Here is a 23675-nt window from a genome sequence, read left to right as displayed (position 1 = left end):
AGGGATGCCAACGTGCCAACTGTATCCCTGGCACAGCATCTTCTGACAAACTTATGGAAAAGAACTGCTACCAAGTCCAGAGGGACATGCAAGCTGCTTTCTGAGCTTCCTTGGCAGCAACTCCATTTCCAAGTTGTGACTGTACTTTCTCCTATTTACAAGACCAGTTGTTTGTGATATGCTGTGGTCTCTGGTAGGATATTGAAAAGTGCAAAAATGACAGCAGGATGTTGGTTTCCAAGTATAAACTAGTAAAATCCAGAGTAATTTTATTTCTCTGAGAAAAAAATAATATAGATACTAATTTACTGCAGCCCAGATATCATATGTTGCCACCAGTGTGGGAGAATCCAAATCCATTTGTTAACTGCCAAAAGTAAAACATGATCATTAGAATATGAAGGTTGTGGGGCTGATCTCTATAGCTTCCTTCTTTTCAAATTGTTCTTCTTACCCTTTGTCTCACAGCTAAACTTCTTCACTATCTGTCAGTAATTTTTCAAAATGAAAGAAAAAAAATTGAAAAATCCTCCAATCTTCCACAGGGCTGCATGACCTCTAACTTGCAAAAATCCATTAGAAGAAAGCCTTTTAGTAACCAAATTGTATCATTTACAACTGCATAGCAGCCAGGAAGAGCACCATAAATTACGATTCTGTCACTACACAGACAATGGAAAGTGTGGGCAGGCTATTGCTATAAAGGAGGAAAACTAGGAGAGTGATAGAATTTAATTTAAATGGGGTTTTTTTGACTAATTTACTTCATATAAAAGCAAAATTTGTACTTACAGGTTAGTTATTTTTTGGCTGTATATGGAAGCAAGACTATAGCAAGACTATATAGCATTGTTTATTTTTAAGGTGTACCAGAATAAAAGCACCAAATCCAAGCCTTTTGAATTTTTTATCTCCTTTATATATTAAGCAAAAAAGAATGTAAAATATGCTTAGCATTTTTATTTAATTTTTTTTCCTACCATTTGAAAATTTGTCTACTGTTGAAGCTTGAGCAAAGAATGGTGCCTGGGAAACTGGTGAAATAATGTCACCATGGGGTAAAAGGAGCAAAGACTGTCACTGAGATGCTGTGGGTTTATGTGGTTACTCTTTCTTTTTAACAAGCAGCTGATTATTTGGAGAAAAGTTGTCTTGTTAAAAATTCTCAGCATACTTTTTTTCCCAAAATATAAAAATTAGTAGCATGTATCCCTGAGTACTTTCAATAGGTTTTGCAGGGAACTTAGAGCTGGCATTTTTAAAGATATTTTTGAGGAGGGAAAATAAAAAAACAAACCAGACAAAACCCCAACAATTCTGAAGTCTCTTTACAGCTTTTCTCCTGACTTTCAAATCCTGTTATACACATATCATAAAGACATCATAGAAAGAACAGAAGTCTAATTTAAAAAAAAATACAGGTTACTTAAGCATCTGTAAAATTATCTCAGAAATGCATATTTCTGCTTTGTATTTCCACCAGTCTGCACTGGGACAGTGAAGCTAGTGAGCTGAGCAATTGCTACTAGAAAAACCAAATACATAAGAAGAAATGCAGTTAGCACAATATTTCACATATGTTAATGCTTACAGTTCCATCAGTGTCAGCTTTATTTTCTATTTGATATACACCAAAGCTGGCACACAATTTTAACTGATGAGGTAATGTCATTTTTAATTTAAGGAGCCTTAAGCTGTCCACTTTAACTAGTGATATCATCTTTGCAGCTGTCTCACAGGACTTCATGTAAACATAAGTAATGTGCCCTGGATGGTTTGGAGCAGAGTTGTTAAAAATGACATTGGTCATCATGAAGACTTTTTTTTTCCTTTGATCTCTTTAAAAATGCCAGACACACTTTATTGTCCTGTCATTTTTAGCTCTTCCTTGTATATTAATATGCTTGGAACATTTGAGTAAGCACCACAGTAGAATATAAAGGTCTAAACAAATTAATGGCAACATTTTAATATCAGTCGTAGTAAGATAATGAAAAGTAAATGAGATTGTCTGGCTAACAGCAGCTTGTTAAATGAAAGGGCAGCGTGGCTGAGACACAGAGGCAGGGACAGGGAGAAGCCTTTTGCTGCTGCCTGAAAGAGCCACAGGGCACAACCCAAGCTCCAAATGCCACCACTTTCTAGGAGAAGATAAAACTGGTTCTAAAGATTAGGTCTGATCCTCCTTCCTGTCTGGGGTCAAGTGAAATCATCTGCTAATAAAATTTAAGAACAGACTTGTCTCTGCACCTGCAGCTTCTCCCTCCCTTCCTTGTCTTGTATTCCCTGGGCTGGTTTAGCACCCTCAGCCTGCTGGGCTTGCTCTCCTCAGCCCTTGAACACCAAATCTGTCAGAGCAGACATTGCATCTTGGCATCTCTGGTGACAGGGCTGAGGAGCCCTAAAGTGCTGCTCACAGGCAAACTTTTACTACCAATCATTATTTGGTTATTACATGTTTTCCTTATACAGTCTTAGGTTTGATGTAAATCATCACTGAGGTTTTTAGCCCAGTCTGTCTAGTAATCACATGCTGTACAAATATGAACGTGGTAACATACACTTCTTGATTCAAATTCCTAAGCAAAGGTGATTTGTATTGAAACAATTTTTGTCTGAGAATAGCCAAGCGCTGTGACTGACTTGTGGATTTTGTGAAGTGCTCCAAATTATTTGTCCAGATAATAAGGAAAAGAACAGATTTTTCTGCCACTGATCTGCAGCATCATGGAGTTTTGAGCAAAATCTAATGTTTAGGGATTTATTTATTATTCTGTGGACATATGTTTGGAGGACAGCACATGGAAATCAAAGCATTGTTCATAAAGAGCTACAGCCAAGAAGACATTTTTGAATTCATAACAGAACTTCACAGTTTGAAAAGAATGCTATGCATTATGTATTGATAACAACACTACACAGACAAAGGAACACAATTTAATAATACAGAATTGTGCTCGTGAGATTTCCTTTTTTTTTTTTTTGTTAATTGGTTACTTTAGCTGACATTGTCTGCAAGCATAATGGACACCATTCTTCCTAATAGTTCCATGTTGCCAGATGATGTCTACAGACATAATGTAGTCCATTTTAATTATTTCATTTTGCTTACATCTTTCAGCATAATGCATTTTCCAAGCAAGCTAGCATTTTTCTTGATTATCTATGTTGTGTTATGGTTTCTAAATTAATTAGGTCTCCTTCTTTCCTGGAAGTTAAAAGTTTCTTCCTTCCATTTATCTACCAGGTATGATTATGTTGAAGTGATTGATGGAGATAATGCTGAAGGACGCTTATGGGGAAAGTACTGTGGAAAAATTGCTCCCCCTCCTGTAGTGTCTACAGGACCATATCTTTTTATAAAATTTGTTTCTGACTATGAGACACATGGAGCAGGATTTTCTATCCGTTATGAAGTTTTCAAAAGAGGTAAGAAACTATTCATTTTTACATTGTTCATTGTGATTTTTACTTGCATCAGAAAGTTCACCTTAATTCTTTGGAATGGGGAGAATGCATGAAAATTCTTGAAAGAGGAAATCTTATTACCCTAGTCATTCCAAGGTGGGGTGTGTGTTCAGTGGGTATAAATCATCATGAATCCAGTGGGTCAGCTGCGTCTGAGGGTTGACTCCCCTGCATGAAATATGGTAGTTTTCGTCAGCTGTTTGTTTCAACCATCTTAAAACCATTAGCTTTATTGCTTTCCTTTTTTTTAATAATAATTACTGTATGATTTACAATGTTACTGCCTCAGCAGCACTGCAACCTTCTGAGTCCCTGGGTTATTTTGGTTAGTGTTTTGCTCTGTGCTCCCAAGAGATGGCTGCGGGCTCAGAAAGGACCCGAGTACACATGGGCAGCAGATGATGTTGCTGCTGCTTTCACAAATCATGTTTGGGAGGTAAACGGGAGAAGCAGTTCACACTGATCAGGCATGACCTGCTGGATGCTCGTGCCAGGAATTAGCGCCAGTGAGCACAATTAGCTTTATGGGGCACAGAGAAACAGAGAGTGCAGGATTAACCAGACAGAGAGACACTCCCTCTTTTATAACACTCTTCCTGAATCAATAGCTGGAAGGGCTGTAAGGTCACTCTTTTTGGCATACATCTTCTCTATAGCTGGATGGAGAGTAATAATTCATATATTCCATTCCTGGAGAACACAGGACCAAAACTCATCATATATGAAAAGACAATAACCTTCATTTTATAGGGAAAAAAATTGACTTCAACATCAATGTTTAGGGTCATATTCACATAAGCAGCTCAAAACTTCAAATTTTCAATGCACGCCACTCCCAGTCGGTGCCCCATTTTCAGAACCAGTCCAAGTCCCTTTTATGCACCTATACTAGAGCCAGATTTTTAGCTGTGTTCAGCACACACTCTTGGTGGCAGCTGTACTGTTAATGAGGAGAAACACTGTAGTGAAGTCTCTTTTCTATTGCTGTTGCTGCTCTGCACAGTGCTAATTGGGGCCACAGACCTCTTGTTCACCATCTTCCCTGTCTGTAAATCCACTCTTGACTCCCAGAAATTCTTTTGCTGACCTTCAGGGTCACATTTTTTGAAAGAATTCAGCATCCAAATGACACCAAGCTTTCCTGAAAAAATATCTCTATTTATTTTGATATCCTTTGGAGCCTAAACTCTTGAAAATGTGTTCTGACGTTTCTCAGTGCTTATATATGCAGTACCATCTTTCACGAAGAACAAGGCTGAAACACAAGAAGAAGCGGAAGAATGATCTGTGAAACAATCTATTTTAGTAACTGAACCCTTTCAAGAAAAAAGTTTTATTTATTTCCTGACAGTGTAGTGACAACTCAGAACTCTGACAGGAACATTGTGTTTATTTCCTTGTGTGGTCATTTACATGCCTCAAAGATACACATTTACCATGTTAAGATGGCATTATGAATGTGATTTTACACACATGGAAGTCAGGAAATGCAAAATTATGGCTCCCAGAGCAACTTTAACTCCAGTCCATTCCACATAAACTGTATATTAAGGCAGGACAGTTATCACCATGCAGTGTTAGAAAATGCCATGTGTACACAAAGGATACAAATTATCATTGCTGTGGGAACACAGCCCTATTTAACGTCTGAAAAAATGCATATATGCTGTACCAGTTTTGCATTTTAATATCTGTGCCAAATAAAGCAGTTCACCCTTTTGCACAGGTGAAAGGTGAAGCTCAGCTGCTCACACCAGACAAGTATGTCTGGTTTAGCATATTCACAACTTAGCTCACCATTTCCCAGGTATGGGAAGAATGATCCCAAGTCCAAGGTCCTGTGGTGCTGAGCTGAAGGCTGAGCTTCATTCCAGCACACAATCTATTTTTGCCCATTACTCTTTACTTCTCATTCAGCTCTGTAGCCAAAGAGACACTGAAGAAGTTGTAAAACTAAAAGAGGACTAAAACATGAAACACATTTTGCCCAACACTTAGCCCACATGAAATTTGCATCATTTTGGCTTGGGCAGACATTCTATTTTAGGGTGCATGAGTGACGTATTCACTAGGAAAGGATCTACACAGTTCACATTCAACATTCCTAACTTTAGTCAACTAAATTTATGGTGTAAACTGAAAGAAAAGAAAGTGTCAACCAAGAAGGCAAATGATTTTTTGGCTCAGTGACACCCCCAGATAGCAGATTAAATTATCCCCAATGCCATCTCTTTTTCTTTGCTCTCTCTGTTGCCTCCTCTCTGTATTTCCTTCAGTTCATATCTCTTCCTTTGTTTCATACACGTGTACACATGTAGTTTTTCCACCTCAGAAGTATCTACTTTTGGTATCTCCACTGGAACCTTTCCTGCCAGTTTTCCATGCACATTGGCCCACAGAGTTCCTCGTAGCCTCAGTATTGGTATAATTCCTGCAGCTGCTTCACAGTGTCAGTAAAGGGTCAAAATCTTTGGAGGGCATTTTAGTGAGACAGCTCCCCTGACAACAGTTTCTGTTTCTTGCACCAGATTGATTCAAACATGTTTAAAATAAAGCAAGCTGGCATCAAGATACTATGTGTGAGTGTAAGAGCCTGATGAGTGCGCACACTCGGAGCCAGGATCTGGCTGTATTTAATAAAGCAATAATGATCCTGGCTTACATTTTATATTGCATCTTTTATTGGATTCCAAGAGGAGTACAGAGCACTTTATACTATGAATGGCATAGCAAAGCTATTTTATCCTGGAACAGCAGCTACTGGTGGGAGTGAAGAGCAACAACCAGAATATAACCCTCCCCTACATGACAAGGAGACAAGGGAATGACAGGGAGAGAAGAGGAATATTCAACTAATGTGTAAGGGGGTGATTTAATTATAGGCAAAATGTAATTTCCCAAATTGGAATGGGTCAGGTTACATGAGCATCAATATCCACATCTTCCAAAATATGCCATGAAGTGTTCTGAATATTGATGTGATAGTTCAAGAATTTCCTCTCAGTGTCTGTTGAAGGGCAAGGATACCTGAACTGAGTAAATTCATTCAGACCTCTCTCTTGAGTGCTGAATTTAGCTGGGAAGTGGCCAGATCTGTAGGGGGTAATATGTTTGGCACATTCACAATGAAAACATTTTCTATAGTGAAATAAGAGTATTCATATATGCAACAAGCCAAACTGTTTTCCTTCAATGATCTGTGTTAGGCATTGGAAATCCTCTAAGGCTCCTGACTACAGTCTCTAAGGATGCTGGGCATCCTCACCCAGATTGATGTGAGTCTCACACACATCATCCTTCAGCACAAACCTGCCTGTTGCAACCAAGCTCTGCTCTCTGTGTCCTTCCTCTCTTCCATGTCTAAGGACCTTCATTTGAGTCATGCTACTCAAACTCCCCAGGCCAGCTGATATCCACCAATGCCCCAAGTCCTGTAAATCACTCTATTAAATCTGAAGTGTCAAAAGGCAGACCTTGTGGGAAGATGTGTGGGCAGCGCCTGCAGCTGACTTCTGAGCACATCTGCAGGTGTGGGATCCACAGAGAGGATTCCTGAGGGACCTGAATAAAGGAGAAATGAGATCCATCCACAAGAGAGGGATTCCAGTTTGTCCCCTGTATTCACAAAGGCAAATCCAGTGGCCAGGCCTTTTATACCCTCACATCTTTAGTACCAGTTTCCTGCTCCACCAAGAGCACTGTTTGGAGCATCCCATTATTCCATGGTGGGAACATCAGGGAAAGCTGGTGTGTCAACACTGACATTAGGTGACTTCTAGCAACACTGCCTGTAATCACACAGTTTATCATGCCCACACTAACAGCAACATTTTACTGGTGCACCTGTGTCAACACCACTCAGAATGAGTCACTCACCCTCAGTACATGTACGAATTACCTTTCACATTTAGTTTGTCAAGGAGGCATAGGTCACATCTGGCAGAGTTACTGAGTCAGTGCTCCAGGAATCTGAAACCACTACTCCCTCTACTGAATTCACTCACCCGCTTTTGTAAAAAGTTCTATTTCACCAATAAAAGCCTGTCAGCCATAAGATTTAAAGATTTGAGCTTGAAGTGGCTATAATTATTTCTCTAGGGCTCTGTCGAGATTTCTGCAGCTTACGCTTTCATTGTTCCCACATGACTTTGTATTTGTCATAATTTTTTCTAGAGCTGGTACAAGTTTTCATATTGTTCCATACAAATTGAAAATTGAAGATCAGACAGTATATGTGGATTGGGCTTTAAATGACTGACTATCAATAATAGGAACAAGCTGGCTGAATGATTAATGCAGCGATTAAAATGAGGTGTTTCATTGAAAAGCCACCTTTGCTGCTGGAGAGACAATACAACCTAATTTGTTTTCCAGCTAACTGCTTTGCTTAGTAGTACAGTGTTAACCCCGCTGATTTTTCTCCTTCTCGTACAGGACCTGAATGTTCCAGAAACTTTACTTCATCAAGTGGAGTGATAAAGTCCCCTGGATTCCCTGAGAAATATCCCAATAGCCTTGAATGCACTTACATTATCTTTGCACCAAAGATGTCAGAGATTGTACTGGAATTCGAAAGCTTTGAGCTAGAACCTGATTCAAATACTCCAGGGGGAGCATTCTGTCGCTATGACCGATTGGAAATCTGGGATGGATTCCCTGACGGTAAGAGAAAAATGGACTGTAATATGCATAACCATTACTATGTAGTGGCCTGCAGAAGGCATAGTCCCATTTTTTAAACTGTCATGCTAGAGATATCCTTGTTTGATTTATGTGAAGTGAGTTGAATTAAAAAGAAATGGAGAAAATGCTCTGTAAATTCATTCAGTAAAGCACATCATAGTGTGAATGATTTTTTTTAATGAAATATGTTCAGTTTTAACAGTTGGCTTAGCAGAAACATCTGTGTTCAGTGGTAATATGTGATGAACCTCCTACACTAAAATAAATTAAATGTGAAGTCTTATAATGAGTCCTCAAACTTTCACAGCTAACCCAAGAGTATATTCCAGACATTTCCAACAAATTGCAGAAACTGGACTTCAGGTACTGACCCTCTGACTTGCAGAGGAATTGTGTTACAGACCAGCTGCCAAAGCAGAGAATCTCTTTGACAGAGAAAATGTGGTGTCCATGCAGTTGGAATCATTGTGACTAAACAATTACCCAGGTCAGTAAACAGTCACTGAGTTATTCATTCAGGTGACTTCAGTGACTGGGCACTGCAGGGTTCCTCCATTATAGTGATCTCTCTTCCAACAGTTTAAGCAAATCCCAAGGTTTTATCTTAATTTGTTAATTTATAATCTCTGATTAGATAGCCTCATGTGTCAGGGTGGGTGTGTTGGGTACCCTTCTGGAATGTCTCTGCCATCTCAGTAATTTTCCATTTAGTTGTTGACCACACTTGACCTTGTGCACATTCACTAAGTGCATAGCTAGATATTAGCTAACCCATAGAGCCAGAGAGCCCTCATTTCACCTTCTGCCCAAGCCTATATCCCTGTTTTACACTGAGTCTGACAAATAAAATAGTTACATGATTTCTCTAGGTTTTTCATGTACAATCTTGGATCTGCAAGATTCAAATCTCCCCTAGGCAGAGCGTGTATCAATTCTTCAAGGGCTCAGAGCCAAAGGCTGCAGCTCCAGCCTTAAAGGGATTGTTCAAGCTGAATGCCCAACCTTTAGGGTGCCCAAATGCCTGTGTGGAAACAGCTATGAAAAGCTGATTCTTAGTGCTGCCTTTTTCACTGTTTCTGTGTTTGGCATAAGCTGATAAAGAGAAGCATCTTGAAGCTGTCCTTTTTCTTCTTAATTTTTAATTTGTAGCAAAATTCAGTGACTGAAGATTTATGTTGTTTGTATAGGGCACTAATTACATCTATTTCAGTTTTCCACTAGTGTGATAACCCATATTAATAGATTTTTTTCTGTTTGTTTTATGAACAGCGTGGCAGTTTCTACAAACTGCTAATCCTACATTAATATTTGATTTAAATGAAAATATAACTTAAGGAATATACTTTAATAATGCATTAAAACTTGACTGTTTCCTAAATAAATCCCCAAAATAATTTTGCTTAAAGCTTCCATTGATGATGCAGGAAAGATATGTCTTTTAGCATATACTTGTGCTTTTTTGTTCATATTTTATGCTTAATGGGTTTATCATGGCTGTTTTCAGTCCATTTCAATAATGAGTGAAGAAAGACCCATAACAGTAGCTAAAAGACTATTTAGTATTTAATGCCTCAATTAGAAAAACAATATTTTAATAGTACAATAATGATGTCTGGAACATTTAATAATAGGTTTATTTGTATATAGGCCAAATCTGTCCTGTAGAGCTTGCATTTAAACTGATATTTGAAAAGATGATCCAGTAAATCAATTTATGTGTAATATAACCAAAAAGAAATGCATTATTATCAATGTAGAGGATTTCAAAGCAGTAATTTCCTGGTTCAAAAAAGTGGCTGAGCCATACTGAAGACCAATTATCAACAGGCATTATCAGCCTTCTCCAAACTGTCTCACAAACTCTCTGCACTGAAAATGATCCTGACATCCACTAAGGGTACTTGCATGTTTACTTGTAAATATTCAACAGAATTTGTAGGCTGGAAAAAAGTTTTCTTTGATATAAACTGTTGGAGGTTGCAGCAGTTGTAGGAAAAATGTTTGCTGCATCATTTCACTGTAGGATGATCCTCAGCCAGCAGTCAGTCTCTCTTGTTTAACTTAACACTACAAAGAAAGAGGGAGTGTGATTGCTTTTCTATAAATGCATCACAGGATGAATCCCTGGGAGGGAGAACTATTTCAGCTGAAGAGCAAGGCTGGCACAGGAAACCACTGGTACAACCTGGCCATGAACTGAAGATAGAGAATGTCTGTATGCTGGAGAATACAGAGAGAGAGAGTATCTGGGGAAAAATCAATCTAACGTGTATCCACATGAAAATAGTAAATTTCTACACAGTGGTAAATTAGACAGTATGGTTTCCTTTGATGGAGGGAGACTCACCCAGGGTGAGTCTTTGACCCATTTGTCCCTTTCCCTTTAGCCTGTGCAAAAGTACTCTGCATTAACTGATATTAACTAATATGGTTGTGTGCAGTTCTAATTTGCTGGTGTACTCCCGTGCACAGTTTCAGCACACATCAATTTGCACTTTCCCAAGATATTCCTAAGCATGATTTGGAGGACAGTGAATGCCAGGGATCTTTCTCAACAGGCAAGCTGGACATGGCCAGCCAGTAAGAGCCCCATAGGGGCAAGTTGTGTCACTCTCTTAGTCAGGTCCCAGGAGCAGTCCCTGTGACTGGCTGGGATGTCCTCTGGCCCACTCTGTTTAGTGATATATCCATAGAAAAGGAAGTTATTTTTCTTTGTTGTAATGCATTGCTGCTCACCTGCCCAGTTGTGTTAAAGCTGCTACATTGATATAAATGTGACAGAAGGGGTTTTTTAATATATGGAAAAAATGTTTATCCCTCAGTTCACATCCCCTGCTGCACAGCATCACAGCTGTGGTTTCCTGGGATGATGGCAGTATTGTAATAGGAGAGAGAGAACAGTTTTTTGGAAAATAGTTGTTGCCTCAACTACAGCAGAATCAGGTGGACAGCCCCCTGAACATGCACCTCTGTAAAACAGGCATCAGCATTTGAGCCAGGCACAGGTAGTCCCTCTGTTCACAGCAGGGAACAGAATCTCAACATCTACTTTAGGACACTGCTAAAGGACCTCTGGAGTGTCTGGTCTCATTGACTGTAGTGAAAGCTATGAATCCCTAAGTCAGATGTGAACTTCAGATGCCTAAGTTAGAGCAGATGAAACCCAACATAAGTAGAAAATGTTTTCACTATAGAATTTAATAAACTACAGTCCCCAGAGAACAGCAGGAAATAAATTTGCTGTTTTATACAGTTGTGAGTATTTTTTTCTTCCTTCCTCCCCCCAAAAAAGTGAAAAAGAAGAGAAATGTTCTTTTAAGCAAATTTTCACAATGATGTTTAAAAGGATATGTCAAAGTCAGTAAGCTTACATTTACATTTTACTTCTACATAATTTCTATTTCACTGATGGAAAACAATTTTCTGTTAGAGAATTTGACAACACCTGTAACAGTCATTCAAAAAGACATAAATCCTGAAATGCTCTGTCACAATCATGGAGTCCTCAGCCTACCTGGCTGTCCTTTCAGTGGATTGAAGCTGGCAAGTGCTGAGTATTTGCTACTTGATTCTACAAAATACGTGCTTATCTTTGAAGCATGTGAACAGTTAGATTGCCTTCAAAAGGTATTCACCAAGGACCCTTACAGGACTGAAGTTAAACAGTGGTGTAAGTGTTTTGCTGCTTCAAGAGGGGAATGCTAGACATTCAGGAATGTCTCAAACCTGGCATTTTGTTTTGTGGAAAAAACCCTGTTGAGAAATATCTGAGAACTACAGGTGCTTGTTGCAAATATTGTACAGAAAAGGGACCATGGTTTGAAAGAGATAACAGGTGGATTTAGAGCTGGAGAGTGAGTAGATCTCAGAACAGAAAGATATGATTTTGCGTGAATAAACTAGATACCAAAAATATCTTTGCCCAAGGCACAGATATATCTCAGCCAGCATCTGCTGAGAACACTCCATTGATGACTTTGAAGAAAAATAGCTCACTCAAGAGGAGGACTAGCTTTAGTGATGAATTGCACATATTCATCATGCAGCTCTCTTTGAAGCTCTATAGGCTGTCTACTAGGGCTCAAACGTAATTTAAAGAAGTTTACATATGGTTTGAGAACCACAGCCTAAGCATTGCTGCTTCAGTCAATACCACAAGAGCTTCCACTGAATTACAGAGCAAAGCAGAATGCTTTACTGCAAGCATTAACATCAGTGCAAATGAAGGTTCCTATTAATCTAAGTGTGTTTCTCCTGTTGTGGTTGCTTTCTACACTCTTGTGAGAAGCCATTAAGATCTAAGAGCATACACAAACTCAGTGTAGTTGACTACTGGAATGTGAAGATGGAATTAATTTTTTGTTTGTTTCTTCTTCAGCATCCTAAATTGTGTGCAAATATTTTTTCAATAAAAATGTTAGTGAAGTGAAAATACTGTCCACACATACGTGCAAGCTTATAAAAAGCAGCTTTAAAATTAAATACATGGCTAGTTGACATAACATTTGTTTTAATATTGTAGAAGTCTGATATACCTTTTTTCCTTGGTTTTGGGTTTTTTTTGGGTGGGGGTTCTTAGCCTAATTCCAAAAGCTAATATTTCAGCTAGATGGGTAGAAGTGTATTTCAGTAATATTCAGAATGTCCTCGTATCAATATTCTTTGTGCAGAAGGGCAAACAATACTAAAGAAAAGAAGAATCAGTAAGGATCAGATTTCTGTTTAGTCTTGAACCACCACCACCACTTTCTATATTCTGCACTGTGATCTGTAAACCTTCCAAAATACTTATTAAGACTAATCAAGGATTTATACAAGCTATAGAAGTAGATTCTGCATTTTGGGAAACACATGCAAAATAGGTTTCTTAGTTGTTCCTCCATCTGTTAACCAGAAAGTTACTCAGTTTTCCACTGTATAATACTGTGCCAGTGAAAAGAGGAGCCAAGGTCTCAGAAATTGCTACAGCATGGGCAGCCAGATGAGGTAGCTGGCTCACTGAAATGCCTTTGTTCTGCAGGTAGTGTAGAAGCATCCTTGAGTGAGGACATAATCCAAGTGACATTTGGAGTAGCCCTTACTTAGGGATGCTGTCATAGCAACAGGATGATCCACAGTTAGAGGCTGGCCTAGTGACTTTTCAGCTCCTTCTGCCCCAAAATTCCCTTTTAGAACTCTACACAGTCTAATATGAAATCCCATCTCATTTCCCAAGGAATTGTCAAAAAGATGGTAAAACATAACCAGTGGCAAAGTCTACAGCAGTCTCACCCCCTGAATGATTCCTCAGATGGGTTTCCTGCACAGCATTTATTTGATGTGGTGACACACTAAATATTTGATAATTTATTGTCATTCAAAAGTTTTCAAGACTTGAATGGAAAAAGGAATAGAAGGGAGGAACTTTGTGTTGGCTATTTATGGAAGGAGAATTTCTATTTCATCCAGTTGTGCTCAGATCAATATCGTATTAGCTCAGCAGGCTAAGGTTTACACATTGCACAAAAAAATTCAATACCTCTTTGTGTCATATTCTGCACATTTTTGGCACTTGCATCCACATAGCTGGCAAAGGGAATAGTACTGTGATGGCAGGACCAATCTGTTGAAGACTCAAATGCATAATCACTAAATATTTCTTAAAAATTATAAACCAGTGAGTCATGGGGAATCTTAAAGCCTGTCTGCTTTAAACAAAGTTCTCTTCTGTTTGTCCTTTCAAAGAGGCTTCCCTACAGGAAATGGGAGGAGGGAGGCTCAGAGCACCATAACATGGTAGCCTTATCCTCCTTATATTCTTGCAGTTCAGAGCACCATCAGCAGCTATATTCTTGAAAGCCATTCTGAGAAAGAGCAGGATCAAAACTGTTCACACCCAGAAAATGCAAAAGAAAACAAAAACAAACACAAAACCAACAACCTGCGGCACCTGGAATATGGGGGCATTATTTTATGTTTTTAAAAGGCCACTAATGGTAACAGTCTAAACAAATTTCTCTCTCTGAAAAATAAAACCCTGAAGCTTTAATGATTTCTAGGATGAGGAAGAATTCAATTCATATCCTCTATAGGATGTTTCATTCTATCAATGCTGCATGGAACAACCTTAGTGGAAAAAGTCTGAATTGGCAGGTATTTCAAATGCCATGGGATTGCCAAGGCAACTGAAGAGTAACTGTGGCCAGAGTATGGATAGAAAAGCACATGCTGGCAACAAGAGCTATAACATCTGAGCTCCCTCTTTCTGGCAACGCTAGGGCCTTACAGAAATGTGTAGCTTACATAAGTAAGTATTAAGTTATTCCAAGCTGGAACTGTTTTACTTGTTGGAAAATGCCAATAAAGGACTAGAAAATTATGTTAGCTGTAGATTTTCTTTGAACTGTGAATAATTAGGATATCTAAACATTTTACATTTTAAACTGAAAGTGTAATGGACTGCCTAGAGAAATGACAAGGTGTTAATTTAAGCCTGGAAAGCCAGTGGTGTAAGCATTAGAATAATGCCTCATGATTATTTTCATGATTGACTCCATGGGTGGGTTTTAGCATTATCTTCTCTTATTGTTTGTAAGCACAGATGTACCACCATTCCACAGCCTAGGGACCTATCTGTAGGGAATGCTCAAATGCTAGAAGGCCACATATGTTGGTTGTGATTTGAGTAGCTTAATTAAGGAAAAAGATTATCTCACTGCCCAGGAAATGTTGGAAAATACCAAAATCTGGTTTATACAGTATTAACATGAAGAGAGATCATGTAACTGTGTATGTGTGTGTATTCTGTGACATGAAGATATACTTAAGAAATTCTTGCTCTTTTGAAAGGATTAAGATTTCACTCTCAAATTCTTTTACAATATTCCTTAATATTGACCATATGGGCAAAAGAGCTGTGGGGTTTTGAAAGCCTAAATCAAGGGGGATGAAGAGTCATTGGTTATAGCCTCAATATGAGTCAAAAATGTTTTTCAAAGTTTGATATGAAATTAACAGATCATCTGCTGTATAGAGCATAAAACCTGGAAGGCACTGTTTGAACTCCTCACAGCATCTTGTGTACTAGGTCGGCAAATCAGGCCATTCAATTGCTCTTGTCATAAATTGGTGCTTCAATCACACTTTGGAAAATACTTGTGGTGCTTTGTATGAGTAATTTTGTGCATCACTGCCCTCTCTGCACACTTTGAAGGACACTTTGCTAAATCCTGGGTCTGTACATTTCCAGAGGTTCATGGAGTGCTATCCGGAGCATTTTAGAAGTACAATTGCCAGGGTTGGATAAACATTTTATTGTTCATCGCTAAATTATTGATGGCATTGTTATTTGGAGTTGTTACAGAAGTTGATCGTTTCCTGCTGAGGGACTGTCTTTGGGAGGATATTGTAGTGGCACCTATTGTTAAGCAGCCCTGGCAGTTTACTATTGTATCCTGTTTCTTTGCAGTTGGCCCACACATCGGGCGTTATTGTGGGCAAAACAACCCAGGACGTGTCCGGTCTTCAACGGGGATTCTTTCAATGGTATTCTACACTGACAGTGCAATAGCAAAGGAGGGCTTCTCAGCAAACTACAGTGTGTCACAGAGCAGTGTCTCAGAAGGTCAGTATTTATCTATCCCGCAGAGCTTCTTGGAAAATGCTCTCTGTTATGTCTTCTTGCACACCAGGTGTTTTCTGAAGCTTTAAAGAAACCTTAAATAAATAAGAGGGTAGAGAAAGATTGGTTCTGTTTTCCTTTTTTTCTTTTTTTTTATTTTAAAGAACAGCTGCCCTTTGAAAAGAAGTGCAAGAGGCAGAATTCTCCTTACAGTTTTATTCCACTGTATTGCCAGGAAGTTGGGATAATTATTGTGAAAAACTGTGCTGACCAAGGAAACGCGGAGGAATGCAGAACAATTAAACACTTGCATTAAAACAATGAAACATGAACAATGAATGCACTATCCAAAGCCTTCTTTTATTACATGGAATAAGCTTTGATGATCGATTTCTTGAATAAAAAGAACCCATTTAATATATGTGCTCTTGTTAAGCACATAAGCACATTTCATAAGCTAGCTAAGCTTTGTTCTCTGTCTCGTATTTTTTTCTGAGTTGACTCCTTTTCATGCTTACCCTTTGGACAGAGAATGAAATGAAGTGAGGGAAACAGGAGAATAACACACTATGTTACACCATGTCCTTGCAGATTTCATTGCTTTCCTCAGTGATAAAACAAACACTTTATATCAAACTCTCTCTCCTTTCTGTGTCTTTACTGAGTTTTGAGCAGATTCATACAGATTTGATGTACTTGTTTAATGAAAAAAGGGACTAAAGAAAAATGAGCAAACTGAAAATTTAGCTGTAACTCCCCATCTCTCCTCCACTCCATGCCTTTCTAAGAGCTTTCTTACACACATGTAGGCAGGAAGAGGGAATGGGGGACTCACAGCCTCTGCGGATGGGAAGCATTGTACCTTCAGCTAGTTTGGTTTCTCCCTATGGAGATGCTGCTCCCATCCCTTCATAACTAGCACAAACAATTTGTGTCCCCCATGTCCCCCTCCTGCACAGTCACTCTCCCTAGGCTGTAAATGCACCATCACACTGAAGCCAGAATTAATAGTATCTGCTGTGCTGAGATGCCTTCAGCTCTTAAACACAGGACAGCAGAACAGAAGTTGGTGTGTATGAAAACCCTTTTGGATGGCAAGAGGAAGCATTTTATATGCTACAGACTTAGACAGAGAAGCAAATTCTCTCATTTAATTTCAGCCGCCCTTACCCTTTGTGTTGTCTGGTCACCTCCAGAGGACAGCCCAATCCACTTATCCCAGACATGTGAGGTGTCCCCAGGAGTTACTTGTCCCTCTCAGCAGACTACAGGGGAAGCCAATGTGTCCGGATCAAACTAGACACTTTTTAGGTATTTTGATATTACTCCCCCCTGTGATGTTTTGCATTCTCTGTAGTGGCTTATAGCTTTCCTTTGGGTTTCAAGCAGAAGTTCCTTTCCTTTGAGTCTTACCCTGCTGTAGTTCAGCTTCAGTACTTCACCATGTACCTAATACATTGAAGCAGCACAGAACTGGGGGAGAGGCTCCTATTCCACAGGAAATGCTGTTGGTATGATTGAGTTATGGGAAGCCCCAACTACAGTTCCTATAAAATACCCTGGTAATGTTTCTGAATATAAATTTTTGGATTCCTGTTAAAAGATTTAAGCTTTTTTTTTCACAATACATTAATTTTAATTGAAAACCCAAAATTTTGTCTATTTAAAGCTCATTTTTCCAACTCAGTTGAAACTTTCAGCTCAGCACCCATCCCTACCAGAGAAACATCAGCTCCAGAGAAGGTGCAATAAAAAGGAGCATATATCCAACTCCATTTCACAGAGTTATGTTAGCTTAATTTCTAATAAAGGAATTAATTCTATTTTGTACTGTGAAGTCCTTGAACAGAAGCATAGGCACATGGGGTTTTTACTCTTGCCTTTGTACTGGGGTGCCCTTGTACTGACATGAAGGCCCAGGAGCACCTGGGTGTGAGGATCTGTCTGAAGCTAGTGGCTTCTCTTGCCTCAGTAGAGGTTGGAGCCTTCATTTTTAAAGACTGAGAGAAGAATTGACTCACTCTGCCCAACCTTTGAACTCACCACAGTGATTAGGAAGTCAATTGATTCTAAATTAGCTAGGTAATTTTTGTGTAAACAAAAAGAGATTGAATGGAGATGATCAACTCATTTACAATGCACCACATTACAGAAGAGCTGGTAATTTCCTTAGGTCAATAATTTTGTGGCCTGAATTCAAATTTTGTTGATCTAGTTCATTCCAGTGTCCAGAATGCAAAGAGAATGGTTAATATTGTAATAATATTTTTAAGTATTTTATATTTTTTGTACTGAAGTAAATAGTTTTAAAATAAAATTATTTCATAAAGTCATCTAATTTGTCTTTTCTGGGTTTTTGCATAATTTGGAGGTGAACATAGATTGTTCTATATTATGAATCCACAGGAGTGTCTGTGCTAGCCTAGGATGGACACTTCTATTGTCCTATACTGAAATGGCCACAATACTGGGCTAAAATATTTGTATAGCATTATTATTGCAGGAATTGCCATGGCAACTCAAATGGCAGTATTAAGAATGACACCATAAGCCCAACACTGCCTCACTTAGAGTTGCTAAAGTATTCAAAGTCACATAACAATAAATTCTTCAGATATTCATATTCAAAGCAGGTAAATGTTATTATTATTCAAAGTCTAAATCAAAAAGCTGACCATAATAATCATGGTAATTTATTTTTCTTCAGATTTCCAGTGCATGGAACCACTAGGCATGGAGTCAGGAGAAATTCACTCTGATCAAATCACTGTCTCCTCCCAGTACAGCGCTATCTGGTCTTCAGAAAGGTCCCGGCTAAATTACCCTGAGAATGGATGGACCCCAGGGGAAGATTCTATCAGAGAATGGATACAGGTAAAAAGATAACATTTTAAAGATGTTATTAATAATACTCTGTGGAGTTTATTGGATGTGGAGAATGCAAAAGAAAGAAAAAAATAATAACACAGTGAAGTACTTCTACATAATTTAAGAATCGTTGCAAGGGAATAGCTCATATTCCCCATTAGACAGACAAAAAAAGACTTACTCCCAAAGGCATAGAAAAAGAAAAGGTCAGGAAGATTAATTCTTCTACTTCCCACATCCATTGTTTTTGCAGTCTTCTGGGCACAAATAACAGAGATTTTGGTTTAGTGGAAAAGTCAATATTAGTTTAACATGCACTTAAAGTGGAATGTCCCAGTAAACTGAGCATGTGCTATGTCTCTAGCTGATTACAGTGAAGCATTAATACAATGTGCTGTTTTCATGCACTCAGATTTCACCTCAGAAGACCTATGTCCCTTCTAGAATGTGTTACTCACAGAATGAGCTCAATGGTCTCTGTCTGGTGGCTATTCTTCCACATCCTTAAACACAACATTCATTACCAAGATGGGCTGCCCTGGCTTTGCTCTGCTAGCACACGAGAAATCCTGCAAACATTTGTTACCATGAAGAAAGTGAGTTCAGTCAGTCTCTTTGGACTTGTTGTTTGTTAAATATTATCAGGTCCATAGTTGAATGGTACATAACTCCTGAACAGGTTCAGATTATTCATATCAATTACTGTGTACAAAAAACTATACTAGCAGGAAAGTATTAATATCATTATATGAAAAACCATTGATTTTCCTCAATTTTAAGTTGACTTACACTACTTACCTGAAACCTAGAATCTATTTCTCTTGGCAAAAGCCAAGAGAAATGCTTAAGCATATTATATTACTAATATTGAAAACTTTTTCATAGATTTGAGACATTCCTCCTACTTCTGTTATTTTCTATAGGAAATTACTAACTGACATATGAAAACAATGCCTTATTAGCCTTTCATACAAGTGTTCACACTGATGTTTCCTGTGAGGTTTGATGTCTGCAAGAAAGCTCAAAAACATGTTGAGTAGTAGTTAGTAAAGGGAAGAAAGAGGGGGAAATCTTTCATTTCTGATCCCTGGCACACAACGGGACTCTCAGGTGTCCTGCTTGGGGGCGCCTGTGCATCCTGAGCTCTTGGCAGTCGAGTACAATGGACATAATCAGACTTCAGAGACGAAAAAAAAATCTGTTGATCCTTTTTCATTATTTAGGAATAAACACTAAAATCTCCTCAACCTTATCTAAGTGCGAGGCTTGTTATTAATCATTACCACTTGCAATCCATGGAATGTGCATGGAAAAAGAATGGAATGCATCAGAATCAAATTCCATGTGTTTCATCTGGTCACAGGGCCGCCACTTTTCCTTTGTTTCCTTCTTTTCCGCAGTCACTTGCACATTTATGACCAGATAATCAAAACAAGAGAGTTAGTCAAATCTCATTCATGTGTTCTGTGTGCTTATTAACTTTATTAAGTTATGATAACTACGTACCTATATATTGCCTATATATATATATATATCTTAATCCTTTCACTTAGAACTAGATCTTACTGAGAAAAAGTTTCAAAGGGCTTCTTTTGACCACAAACTTTTTAATAACAGACACATAACAGAATTCAAACTACTCCAGCTTTTATGCTTAAAACAGCTCAGGGTACCTCAGGCCTCCTGCATGTGATTTTCTCAGCCTCCTTTTCCTCCTGCCAGGGTGCTCAGGGGATGAAAAAACCACTGAGCATAATTTTTAGCAGCTTTTTGCTGCCTTCAGCTACCACATCCGCCCAGAAGCTGGTGGTTATTTGCATGCTGTGCTGCTCATGCCACAGCTCTCATCTTCTTCACTCAGCTCCTGGTCTGGAAAGAGCAGCAGGAGCCATTTCCCTGAGCGGTGCCTTGGACATCTCGTTCACTGCCTGGGGCCCAAGTGGAGGGACCAGCATCCCCAAGGCAGATTTCATCACAGAGCAATTAGGCTGTGGCTGTGTCCTGTTGGCAGAATGAGCCTACAAGTTCTTGCTTGAAGATTCACTGTGTTGAGTAGAGATGCTTTACACATGCTGCAGAACACAGCCTGTGCAGCAGAAGGAACTGACCTAGTTCAGAGATTCAGTATACCATCCCCTTTCACAAGGTACAACAACTTAACTCATCTTTGGCTCTGATAATTCTTATTTGGCTCTGATTATGCTTATTTTCTTGTGATTTAGTTCTACACTGACATTGATAATTCAAACTTCCAGCTGTGTTCTAAATGCTCTCCTGTTAATTGACAATCTTGTGATGAGTGCTAAGGGCTTTGGACCCCCAGAAACCTCAATAAGAGTGTCCTTGTGCATATGAACCTCCATCTTCTACAAAGTCTGGATGCCACTGGCAGTAAATGCATGTTGTGAATTTGTGTCTGGATAAAATATTGAAGTCCCATGTTTCCTCTGTACAAATATCCCTGGGAACAGATGTTCATCTCCATAAGAGCTTACAGACAAACAACCAAGGACACGTAACTGATAAAGTACTCTGAAATTATCCATAGAAAAAAAAATTGTAATATTTTATAAAAAGCAGGAAGGCACTTGTATGTGAAGGACTGAGGTCACTTTGTTCTGCTTTGTTGTGCATGCTATTGTAAACTAGTCATTTATGTGAAGTATTTGCTTTTGTGCAGTGCAGCATAAATGGATTTTTGCTGCACAGTGCAGAACTCTAGAAGATATTCAACAGCAAAAGAACAAAGCTGAAGGATACAGCAATGCTGAACTTAGAACTTTCAAAGTGAAAATTTCTGCCTATATGCCCTTGTGTGTATCAGTTAACCATTAATTTTTTCATAATTGCAGGTTTCCATACCTACACAAACACTGCAGCTGGTTAAATAGAGATATCTGTCTTTGAGCTGCTAATGTGCATATGCAACTAGGGCATCTATATGAGCTGTGTACAGCCATACATGGGCAGAACAGCTTGAAAATTCAGCTCCAAATATTAATTTCCTCAGTGTGTTGGGGTTTCTTTTTATAGGGGAAATATTATAGCTCTCTTTTCTCTTCCTTTTGCCTCTTCCTTCAAGGTTAATGTTTTTGTTAAGACAAAAGAAACAGAAAACCTCACTGAGTATCAACCAAAGGAGATTGGTATCTCTAGAGGACGTCTAGAGGGCATGAGATATTATTGTCTCCTTTGAGCTGTTGAAGTCTTTTGGACCATTTTGATGAAAATAATTAGGAAAATAGTGTTGGCTCGTTATTAGTAATGGATTTGCATGGGTTCCACCTGTGGATCCGAATCCTATTCATTTGTGGAAGAACTAGATTGTTCCTTTGTGGCTGACAGGTATGAACTCCTGAGTCCATATGAGTTCCACCTGCTTGCAGGGCTCTGTTAAGTGAAAGTTGCATTTCCCTTCCTTAGTTGCTTGAAAATAAATTTCAAAGCTTTGATTCAAAATAACCATAGTACAGTCACACTGCAAGTCTGCCCAGCACATTTTTACCCTCAAACACACTTTGAAAATTGCTCAACTAACATGAGCTTTGGAGTGATTCCTTAATCAGAAACAGTCACTCTAGATTGAATTTCTTCTGTAAAAACACATTAATAAGTCTGTGAATTTTCCAATATGAATGGAATAAAGATATGCATGAGGGAACAGGGGCTGCCAAAAATATGTGTGAAGGTAGTTTATTGTTATATGGGATGTTATTAGCATCCCAACCTTAAGCTCAGCCTACTTGTTTATTGCACTTATGTTTCACACACTTGACTGCCCTTCATTTTGAAATGGCATAATTTAAAATAAAAAAATAAAACCAGACCTTTAATTTAATCAAGAGCAGGGAACTGCCATTGCAATGTAAGTCATTGTCCCTCATTAACATATCCTTTCACAGGAAAAATAGTATAGTGTTTCCATTTCTGTAATCTGAACAACAAACATGTTAATAGGTATCAATTACCAGCCAGTTTCAGTGCTTAGAACCAGTAAGAAGGCCCATGCAAGGATTTCACATCTGGTTTTAGTGAAATTGTTCCTGTCTGTGGTATTTAAAATTTAAAGAACTCCTGTTATTGTGCAATTGGGAATCCTAGAGGAGTACAATGTTAATGAAATCCATAATGCACAAGGATTTTATGATTGCATTTTCAAGGCATTCCTTCAAAAGGGACAAGTGATGCCTGCCATGGCAGCAGTAATTGTGTTTTTACAGAGTAGATTTAATGTTCGCGTTTAAGAAAGCAGTTACATTTACACTTATCTGAAAAAATAACACGCAAAATCTTTATACTTTGGGGTCTTTTTGCATCTTATTTCTCAGTCCTTTGGGAAGGAGCCACGGGCCATTGTGCATGGCAGGACCTTGCGGCTCAGGGACGCCCCGATGGGCTGTGGCCAGCAGCCCCAGGGCAGGAGCAGGGGCAGCTCCAGAGGAGCCCCCACAGGGACACTTGAAACCCACGTGTGTGGCTTTGAGGGGAGACTGATTGCCTATTACCAGGGTCACTGGGAACCTGGGCTGCCATCAATCCTCATCACAGGGAGGGTTTTCAAACCCACAAGGAGCAACACCTTTTGGGTACTTTTACTGCAGGATCTGTATGTTTTCTATCAAAATGTTTCTTCTAATGCATATAACACAAATCTTTGTGCTCCCACCGAGCTGGATGACAGTTTGTGGGTGGCACCATTTTTCTCTCATCCTGTAACAGTGAGTGAGACCTCCAGCTTGCCCAGAGACCAAAATGTGCTTGTTAATAACATGAGATGTTCAGTTCACATTATGTCTGGGGTAGGAGAAAACCATAAATCCAGCTTTAAGAATCCTGGTATCAGATCAAAACTTTGCAGCCATAAACCAAAAAGCACTAGTATGGTATAAACACACTCTGCCAGTTCAGATTCGTTAAAAAACATTAACAGGGGGTTAACATAAGTGGACAGTATGCTCTGGATTGAGCATTATCTGTCATTCTGCAGCTGTCATAGGGCCTTACACTAAGATGAACTCCTTGTTGTGTGTTCTGGCTAATATTACACAAATCGAGG

At 38.9% G+C, this 23675-nt stretch overlaps 1 protein-coding gene across 1 annotated transcript in view; it reads left to right on the top strand.

Moving 5' to 3' along the window:
- NRP1 (neuropilin 1) overlaps nt 1-23675 on the top strand; it is an 85279-nt gene that overhangs the window by 14974 nt on the left and 46630 nt on the right. Inside the window, exons 2-5 of the mRNA XM_031059310.1 lie at nt 3216-3429; nt 7903-8130; nt 15599-15754; nt 18459-18625. Coding sequence (XP_030915170.1) covers nt 3216-3429; nt 7903-8130; nt 15599-15754; nt 18459-18625 — 765 coding nt within the window. The remainder of the gene's footprint in view (nt 1-3215; nt 3430-7902; nt 8131-15598; nt 15755-18458; nt 18626-23675) is intronic.

The sequence above is a fragment of the Geospiza fortis genome, unplaced genomic scaffold, assembly GCF_000277835.1.
Source record: "Geospiza fortis unplaced genomic scaffold, GeoFor_1.0 scaffold75, whole genome shotgun sequence".
NCBI classification, from domain to species: Eukaryota; Metazoa; Chordata; class Aves; order Passeriformes; family Thraupidae; genus Geospiza; species Geospiza fortis.
This window is presented reverse-complemented; position numbering and strand designations above follow the sequence as displayed.